Source organism: Camellia sinensis, chromosome 10 (assembly GCF_055761805.1).
Source record: "Camellia sinensis isolate YWXY chromosome 10, ASM5576180v1, whole genome shotgun sequence".
Taxonomy (NCBI): Eukaryota; Viridiplantae; Streptophyta; class Magnoliopsida; order Ericales; family Theaceae; genus Camellia; species Camellia sinensis.
In genome coordinates, this window is record NC_138970.1 from 13009812 (window position 1) to 13020175 (window position 10364).

The 10364-nt window shown below is 41.4% G+C and overlaps 1 protein-coding gene across 1 annotated transcript; it reads right to left on the reverse strand.

Annotated features, from left to right (window-relative positions):
- Window positions 1–1688: 1688 nt before the first annotated feature.
- On the reverse strand, window positions 1689–2627 carry LOC114263538 (uncharacterized). Its single transcript, XM_028204103.2, has one exon. The coding sequence runs from the start codon at window positions 2625–2627 to the stop codon at window positions 1689–1691; it is 939 nt and encodes a 312-aa protein (XP_028059904.2).
- Between the last annotated feature and the right edge of the window lie 7737 nt (window positions 2628–10364).

The following is a 10364-nucleotide window of genomic DNA, read 5'->3' on the forward strand; positions in this document are numbered from 1 at the left end:
CATTTTGCTGTTCTGCCAGAGAAATCGGCTCGGCTAAATACAGATCTGTGGGGGAATTCAGTGAGGACATTGATGGTATGCCCCTGGAAGTAGTGTTGTAACTTCCTCGAGGCGATAAGCAGCGCGTAAGCTAACTTTTCCAATGGTAGATACTGTGTCTCGGCATCTAGTAAAGTCTTGCTAACGTAGTATACATGCCTCTGTTCTTTGTTAACCTCTCGAATTAATACTACGCTTACGGCATGATCTGAGACTGCTAGATAGAGGTAGAACTCCTCTCCTGGCTCTGGAGTGGACAGAAGGGGAGGTGTACTGAGGTATTTTTTGAGACTTTGCAGTGCTTCGGTGCACTCAGAACTCCATTCTCCATTCAAATGCTGTCATTTTCTTCAAAAGTTAGAAGAAGGACTTCATTTGATCTGAACATTTGCTGATGAACCGGTTCAGTGCGGCCGCCATTCCGGCCAGTTTCTGCAGCTCCTTAGCCTTTGTTGGTACTTGAAGATCTTGTATTGCTTTTATTTGGTTCGGATTCGTCTCAATTCCTTTGTGAGTGACCATATATCCCAAGAACTTCCCTGTTCCAACCCTGAAAGCGCATTTCGAGGCATTGAGGCGAAGCTGATGGTTTTTTAAGATGCCGAAAACTTCTCTTAAGTCTGTAAGATGGTCTGTAGCGAACTTGCTCTTGACTACCATATCATCTATATAAGCTTCCATGGTTTTTCCCAGTTGGTCGTTGAACATCCAAGTGACCATCCGCTGGTAGGTCGCCCCGGCGTTCTTGAGGCCGAACGGTAGCACTCTGTAGCAGTAAGTTCCTCTCGGAGTGATAAATGCTGCCTTTTCTTGATCTGGACCGAACAGTGGTATCTGATGATAACCGCTATAAGCATCCAGAAAGCTCATGCGCTCATGCCCTGTTGTTGAGTCTACTAGTTGATCAATGCGAGGCAGAGGAAAGCTATCTTTAGGGCAGGCTTTGTTCAAGCAAGTGAAGTCAACGCAAACTCTCCATTTTCCATTCTTCTTCTTGACTACAACTGTGTTGGACAGCCATTGCGTGTACTGAACTTCCCTGATTGCTCCTAAAGCCAGGAGTTTTTTGACTTCGGCAATTACTGCTTCGGTGTGCTTGACTGAGGATCTCCAACTTTTTTGCACAATGGGCCGAGCTGAAGGGTTGATGTTGAGCTTGTGGCAAGCAAATTCTGGGTCCAACCCTGGAGTATCATATGCCGACCATGCGAATACCTCCATATTTTCCCTCAGCAGTTCCAGCAGCTGAAGTTTCTCATCAGCGCCTAGCGAGGTACCGATAAGGAAGTACTTTTCTGGGTCATCCTTTTTTACCTGGACTTTCTCCAAATCCTCTACTATTTTTTTCTCTGGAGCTCCCCCTACATCTTCCAAGACTGGCTGTTCGGCCACTTCTACCGTCTGTACCCGATTGCAGAGCTGCTTTGCCTTTAATGCTGCCATGAAACAATGTTTGGACGCAACTTGATCCCCTGAGATTTGCTCTACTCCATGTTCCGTTGGGAAACGGATGAGCTGCTGGTAGGTTGAAGAGACTGCCTCCATTTGATGAATCCATGGACAACCAATTATGGCATTGTAAGGGGATGGTGTATTAATTACCAAGAACTTTATCTGGAGGGTTTTTGTTTCTGCCACGATTGGCAACACTATTCTGCCAAGCGGCCATTCTGGTTGTGAATTGAAACCGACCAACGGGCTGCCGCTGGGGTGAGGTGCTGCTCGGAGAGACCAAGCTTTTTGAACAAATCATAATACAATATATCTACTGCACTACCTTGATTTACCAAGACTCGTTTGACATCAAATCGTTTCCCAATTCCCACAGTTATAATCAGTGCATCAGTATGTGGGTGCTGTATGCCCTCTAAATCCTTTCTAGTAAATGAAACAGTGCACAAGGGGGATTTGGATACCGCGCATACCTTTTTCGATGCGGGCTCCACTGACATGACTTGTTGGATTTGCATAGCCTTAGCAATCTCTTCTCTCAGTGTCTCCTCAGGCTCCTGAGTCGCTGTCCCATGTATCACATTTATTATCAGCCGAGGTGGATGCTCAATATTTGGTTCTGGTAGTGGGTTCCCTGGTTCGGTCATTTCTTTATCCTGATCAATGTAATCCTGAAGGTGCTCAGCTGCTACTAAGTCTTCTAAGTGTTGTTTCAGTGCTCTGCAGTTCTGAGTTATGTACCTCCTGTCTTGATGGTAAGTGCATCTGAGCTTCTGATTGCGCCGAGCTGGATCTCCCAACATTTTCGGCGGCCAAACAAAGAAGGGCTCTCTCTTGATCTTTTCTAAGATTCGATAAATTGGTTCTTTGAACACAGTCGCGACGGCTTCGTGGGATTTGGACTTATCCACTTCATTCACTGCGATCCCTCTGTGTTCTCCTCGATCTGTTCTTTTCTTGTGCCGAGCTGTCTGTTCTGCTGACGCTACCTCAATGGGGATCTGATCGTCTTCGAGGCGAGCGTATTGCTCAATCCTGGCACGCAAGTCTTTTAACGCTGTGACCGGGCACTTGGTAAGTGATTGTCTCAACTTGCTTTTTGAGCGCAGGCCATGTTTGAAAGACAAGACGACCATCTGTTCGCTACATACATTTTCCTCTAGGTCATTGTATTCTTCCCAGTACCTCCTAGCGTAATTGCGCAGCGTTTCCTCCTGTTCCTTTCGAAGGCCGAACAGCGTATCCGGCTCTTTTAGAATCTTAGTGTTGGAGACGAACCTGGCTAGGAACTCTTTGGAAAGTTGTTTCTAGCTACGAATCGATCTAGTGGGGAGTCTATCGAACTATCAAAGTCCGGTCTCTCCCAAGCTGGATAGGAAGACTTTACACATCAGTGCCTCATCTCGGCTTCATAGAGACATCATTTGTCTGTAATGGCTAATATGTGTCAGCGGGTCTGAATTCCCATCGTATGAAGTGAACTTTGGTGGGGTGAATTTCTTTGGGGGTCTCATGGCCTTAATTTCCAAGGAGAATGGTGAGGAAACGAGCCTATCCAGTGCTCGGTGTTCTCTCTGGTGGACAGTACGGTCTAGATGATCCCGATGTTGTTTGTTCTACTTGTTGCCGATTAACCAAGTACAAAGGTCTTGTGGGGGGGTACTCAGTTTGTTGACTGACTGTCTTCTGCCTCTTAGCCCTTCTCCGACGTGACCCACGGGTGTGGCTGCTTGCCGTTTCACTCTGTACCGGGATAGGCTGGCTTCGTTGCCCAGACTCATTTCTGGGGAATTTTTTCACTGGTGGCTCTCTGGATGAGCTCCTTCGTTGCAGGCGAGAGGGTTCTGCTTCTGTCCTTTTTTCCGTCAAATCACCCAGCACCCTTTTAAGTTGGGCTTTCAGCTCCTGTATCTCCATCCCCATGGAGTTTATGATTCGATCTCTATAATCCTTTTCCAGAAGGAAGTGATGAGAAGAACCTCCAGCGAAGGGTAATCGATGCTCAACGGATTCAGAAGTCCGGTTGTTGTTTCCAGTTCGTTCTTCCAGAACTGTTGGAAATGCCAAACCTTTGTCCTTTGTCTTCTCCGTTTGTGGACTATGTGTTGGAGGCGGAACGTCTTTAATCCCCATCGCCGGAACTGAGTGTAGAGCTCAGAGATGAAGTGATCCACGCTCACCGCACCAATTGTGCGTATCGGATTCCGCACTAGATGAAAGTGGATCGAGGCCTTGCACTTGGTTGGACTATCCAAGGACTAGGATTCCTGTCAAAAGAAGCACCGTGTAATAACCCTCACCACTGCTTACCGATAAACATTGGTTACCGTTAAACTGAACTGATCATGACTGATAACTGAACTGATTAAAGTACTGAACTGACTGACTGAAAACTGGAACTGAATTGACTGAGTATGTGTGTTAATCTGTATTCTATCTGTTTGATTGTTTACTTGATTTGTTCACGTTTTATGTTTAAACTGCTAATTGAAGGCCTTATCGGCGGCCGAATCCGAAATTGATTAGTGTGCCTTGATCAGTAGAATTAATGTGAATTTATGGTATATTTATCTGAAAACTGATTAGGTATGATTTAACTAGATTAAATATTGATAAAGAGCATAGTCGCCTTAATTACACTCTTGCCATGAGAGTGGCCACTATCTAGTCACTTTTGAGCTCATTGCACTTGCACACAAACATATTTCATCAGCTCAATTCCTCAAGAAACACCGAACTAGAGAGAGAGAGAGTGAACTAGGAGAGTGATCCAACTTGATTTTGCGCATTGACTTGAAGAATTGCTTGGTAATTGATGTGTAGATTGCTATTTGAGCTCCTAAATCTTGAATACAAGACCTAAGGTAGAGTAATTGCCCTCTTGTTTATGAATTGAGCTAGTTCTTGCATGATTCATGCTTCATAGTAGAACTAAGTCATGTTTTGGTTCATTGTTGTTGAATTGAAGCTCAATCCTTGCATGCATGGTTGTATTGTAGATGTTGAGTTGCTTTCATGGCAAAATGTTACTTGCATGCTCACAATTATGTTTAAGTCCATGATTTCATCATGTTTTGGAAACAATTGGCTCCTTAGAGCATCAAATTGAGGCTTTGAATTGATTTGAATTCATGCATGTTTGCATGTTCATCCTGTTCTTGAAATTGGGTTTGAATTAAACACCCTTGGGCTTTGATTTCTCAAAGTTGAGTTTTGAATCATGTTTAACTATGTGTTTACAAATGTTTTCTAGAAATTCAGCCCAAGAGGTCGAGTTTTGAGTTGTTAAAACTTGGTTTTTGGCTTGGAGGTGCAATCTGGGTTTTCCAGATTTTGCACTTCTGCTCGAGCGGGGACTAGTAACGCTCGAGCGTGGAATCCGAGCATCCAGTATTTTCTCTGCACTGTTTTACAGTCCGCTCGAGCGGAGGATTAGGCGCTCGAGCGGAGGCATGTGTCTCACGATCGAGCGGGCGTCGAGCGTCCGTCGAGCGGAGATTTCACCCATCCAGTACCTTTACAGTACGCTCGAGCGGGAAAGTTGACGCTCGAGCGTGTACCTTGTTGCATGTCCGCTCGAGCGGGTAAAACCGCACTCGAGCGGGACTCTGTTTTTTTGAAAAATATGAAAATGCTTTTAAATGTGCATCTTTGCATCCTCATCCCATTCTAGGCATTCTTAGGCCTAGTTTAAGACATCTTCATGAGGGCGTAGATGTAGAACACACCGAGGCATTTAGAGATTAAGTTATTATCTTTCCCAGCTGTGTAGCTTAATGTGTTCGATCTGTTAACTGTGTAGGGTTGGCGACTGGGGAGACACGCTCTAGCATACTGTAGCCCAGAACTCTGTGAGTAACGTTTGTGTAAAGATATGTTCGCAAATGATTATCTTCTGAACAACTGAACTGTACTATTTTCTGAACTGATTACTGTTAACTGAATGAATGTATGTCCTATATTCTGAACTGTATTGTGGCATCCTTAGCACCTACTGTTTACTGTTACTGTTACAGAGATCTCTGTCGGTTCCCTTGTTGGAACCACTACTGTTTACTGACTGATGGCCATCATTACTGTTCGGTCTTTTATGACCTACTGTTATGCTAATGGGTGTACCACATATGACTGTACTGATTGAACGACTGAAATACTGTTTAAATGGACTGTTTTCATTACTGTAAGGACATTCATTCTTAACCTCTTTACGTATTATGTTATTCACTAGGCTTTAGCTCACTGCTCATATATATATGTAGGTGTACAGGCACCAGACCGCGCCTAGGAGCGTCAGGGTTACTCCAGTTTTGTCAAGCCAGCCTATGTGCCTCACTGCGAGGTTCCGAGCCTATCGTGTTAAGAATTAGGGGTGTTTTACAATTCCCCCTTCTGTACTGTCTTACTGTTTTGTATAGACCGAATGCTTACTGTACTGTGATGTGAAGGGTTGAGTCCCTAGTCTGAATGATTGTGCGTTTTGTGCATACTGTTCTGGACTGATTATGTATATATGTTTGGAAAGTCTTTTTGCATGCAGACTGTCACAGCTCATTGGGCATTGTTTCTTTACTGTATTGGCTTCCGCCAGGCCCTGTACTCTATTTTACTGTATTACTGTTAAGCAGGCCTTCGGTAATCTCGGATTACTGGCCGGTTACGGTGCTAAACCCATAGGGCCGGGTTTGGGTCGTGACACACCGTTAGAGTTGCCCGACCGGGGTTGGTCGGATAACCCCTCCGGTGTGGGCATCAGTGATCGGAGAAGAGGTGTATATAGAATTGAATCTTCCTCTATGTATGATTTTGCTCGGAATAGTTCAGTTACTTTCAATGTGAAGTTCATGTTGTATATATAGTGTTCCTTGCTTGCTTCTCAAGGTGGGTTCATGGAGCTTGGATGCTGCCAGGTGTTCTTTTAGCATTGCTCAAGATGGGGGACCACTTGGTAGTTATCATTGAATGCATATACTCATTGTAGTCATGTTGATAACAAACCACATTCCTTTGATTCAACAACTTCCATAATTCTAGGTGTAGGGGACCAGCTGAGGTGACAACTTGCACATGCACATATTCATAACTTCCATGTTTTCTTGCAGGGTTTCCTCAGCTCGGTACCAATGTGCCTCAGCTCGGCATCATTATGCCTTGTCTCGGCCTTTTACAGGATCATTCATGGAGATGGGCTGACCCATTCGGATATCTTTGAATGGGCTCGGCCTATTTTCTGTTCGGCCCATAGGTTCAGTCTCGTAGCTCGGCCCAGCCCAGCACCACGGCTGGACTAGCCTTTCCATTGCGGGTTGGGCCCAAGTACTTGAGGACTTGGGTGGACTGTTGATCATGAAGTTGGGCTCAATTCGTTTGCCCATATACTCATCTAACCCAATTGGATTTGGACTTTAGTGAATTGGGCTGACCCAAGGCTTGGACCCGACCCATTTCACATTTAGCCCCTTCAGTAACCTTGCCACATGCCAATTATATGTACTATATATAATAAGGAAAATTTTAAAGATACATAAAATTTATATAGAAAACTTGACAATAATAATGTGTCATTATCATTATTGTAAATAAAATTATATTCGATGACGTTTTTGTTTTAAAATAAAAGGTTTAGAATTAACCACATTATTATGTATGAGTTTTTTCGTTTATATAGCATAATACTCATATAACAAAACTACCTTTGTTTTTTTAAATAAAAATTTATTATTTTTTATTACATAAAATGATGATCTGTAGGATTTTTTCTGTTTTTTTTTTCTAATCTTCGATTCTACATTCTCTATAAATCACACATCTTCTATCTCAAATCAGTACTTATCAAATTTCAAGTTTATATGCTTTCCCTTTTAAGTTATGAAATCACATTTAAAAAATTCAATAAATGTAAGTTGTAACATTAAACGAGTGGGGAACGGAATTACATAAGCGGGGGTAGGGCGGTGTACGGTCGGATAGGCAATATTCGTAAATGGTACCGGAATAATCCTAATTGTTTCATAAATTTTAGAAGCTTTGCAAATCCTTTTATAGAATTTATCCTTTAAAATTGATTTAGGGAGAAACACCAATAAATTTCAAAATGTGATCTTGTTAGTAATGGGCGCCCATGTGGCATGACCATTAAATTTGATTTTGAATCCTTATCCAAATAGGTTTTGATTTTGAAATCAAACCTATTTAGGATAACCACTCTTGAAACAGACGTTATCAGTTTGAACTGATATAGATAGATATAATATATATTAGATATTATCTGTATCTTAACTGATATGGATAGATATTATAATATATTAAATATTTGTTATATGGTTATGGGTAATCTAAGAGAGAAACAACGTTGAGTCTGTTTCAACCCATACACTGACTCTCTCCCAAAAACACAACGATCAAGTCTTTGACACTGTGGTTAGTGTGGGTGATATTCAATCTGTGATATCACTCCACTGCTGGGTTGGTTCATCAAGAAGTTTCCTGGAAGCACGTGATTTATCCAAGAAGGTTCTATCATCAAGAAGGTATGATCTGATCATTTTAATCCGCTGCATATTCTGTGTTTTTTGTTTTGATTTACATTGGTATCAGAGCCAATAGTGGATATTTTCGTGCTTTCTTTTATCATGTGTATATTTATAAAAGATGTGGAGATCCAAAATATTTTATTTTTGTGATCATTAATGTCATTTTTAAGAGCATAAATGATTTTATTTTGGAAAAAGGAGTCCGGCAGTACAAAAATCGGAACAGTCAGCACACTGGAAGGCGGCGCGTGGCTTTCACGCGCCACCACGCCGAAGACACGCGCGCCCACGCGCTTCCACGCGCCTACACGCGCCGGATGCCATGCTGACGCGCCTGCACGCGCTATCACGCGCGCGTCGGCGGTGCTGTCCACGCACGCGCGCCGTCCGCGCCCGCACGCGCGCCGCGTGCTGGAGCCGCGCGCCGAGCCGAGGCTGAGCCGCGCGCCGAGCCGATCCTTGAGCCGACTTGCGCTGAGCGGCGCCGAGCCGAGCCGAGCCGTTTTTCCGCGCTGGCTTGGCTCTAAGGCTCTGTTTGTTTGTTTTTTAATTCTGAATTGCGTTAATTGGCCATAATTTATTCGTTATAGCTTTGTTTTAAGCATAGTTGGTACCCTTAGACTCAGAATTAATTTTTCTATATTATGTAAAATTTTGAAAATTTTACAAAAATATGTAATATTTTTCCTGTGTTAATAATGCATTTTTTTTTGCTTTAAAATGCATCTGGTGTTGCATGATTAATTTTCTGGGGTTGAAATTTTTATTGTGGACTTCTGAAATGTTTTAATATCTACTGGTAATATTGTCTCATTTTATCAGTTTCTGGATTTTTTATTTCTAATTTTATGTGTATTTATTAGTCATTTAAAATTCCAGAATATTTCAGAAAAATTTCAGAATATTTCAGAACAATGTACATTTTAATTATGGCATAATCTGAATATTGTTTCTGTTTACTAGTTTCTGGATTTTTTATTTCTAATTTTATGTGTGTTTAATTAGTTATTTAAAATTCCAGAAAATACCAGAAAATTCTAGAAAATTTCAGGATGATGTACTTTCTGTTATGGCATAATTTAAATATTGAATACAGCATATTTTTTTTGGGTTTGTAATATGTTGTAATTAGAAGAGCATGATTATTTATTTATTTATTAGTATTCCATTATTAAATAAATATAGCATGAGTTATTTGTAGATTTACATTAAAATGCTATTGTATGGAATTTATCATGCTTTGTATATGCCATAGTCAGTGGGAGGTTATTCGGTTGAGAGAAATCTTTGTAGATTAACTCCCGAAAACCAATATTTTGCGCATAAATTAAACTAAATTTTGGATAATTGTCACTTGTGGCGCAAGAGATGATTACGAGCATAGCGGATTTTCGATCTTGCGACTTGTGTAATATTGTCACTATTTAATTTAGATTTTTGCGGCAAAATTATATTATGCTAATCAAATTAATCCCAATGCGAATTTCTCTCTAAATTGATTTAGCTTATGGAAGTTAATTTGGTTGACCTAGACTTAGTAGAGATGTTCAAATGTGAACAAACTAATCCCATTCTTTAGATGAGAAAAAGTCTTGGAGACTTTAGGTCAAACCTTAATTGAGCCAAAGTAAGGAAACATGACTCAAAGTCGCCGTGTTTTTGTTGCCTTGTTTGGCACAATAAAAACTAATGTGTGCGCTATAGTTAGCGGCACGCTACATAGTTTTGGTTGGCGAGTTTTGGAGTTATGAAATTAGTAAGCCCTCAATAGATCTGTATATGATCTTGACTAATGAGCTGCGCGGATTGACTTTGTAATTTGACTTGTAAATAATGTTACATCATTGGATGAAGTAACATTCAAGAGTCACGTCATCCAAGAAATGCGAGCTTAAATAAATTAGTCATTAAGTGTAAGACGAGTAGCCAGTACGAGCAGTGTTTTGCTCTCTACCCAATTATTGGGAGTGGATTGAGCGAAATTTCATGCACTATAATAGTGTGCGTTGAAATATCACGTGAAGTTAAAAGATTAGCGCTTAGAAGCTGCAAAATCTATTAACACTGAGTGAAAAGATTAGCGCTTAGTGGCTGCAAAATCTATTAGCATTGCCAACTTGTCTAAGTGTGGACACTTACTGTTTCCACACTTGAGTGTGAAACATGGATGAGGTGCTTCTTTGTGTGATTCCTTTACTAGGCTAACGTTTTGAATAACATTTACCACTAAGCGCAAACGTTGCAGCATAGTAATGAAAAGGTTAAGGCAGACAAGGTTGTTATGACTCTAAGAATTTAACGCATCGCTTGTAAGAGCATTGTGTTGAATTAGACTCTTTAGCC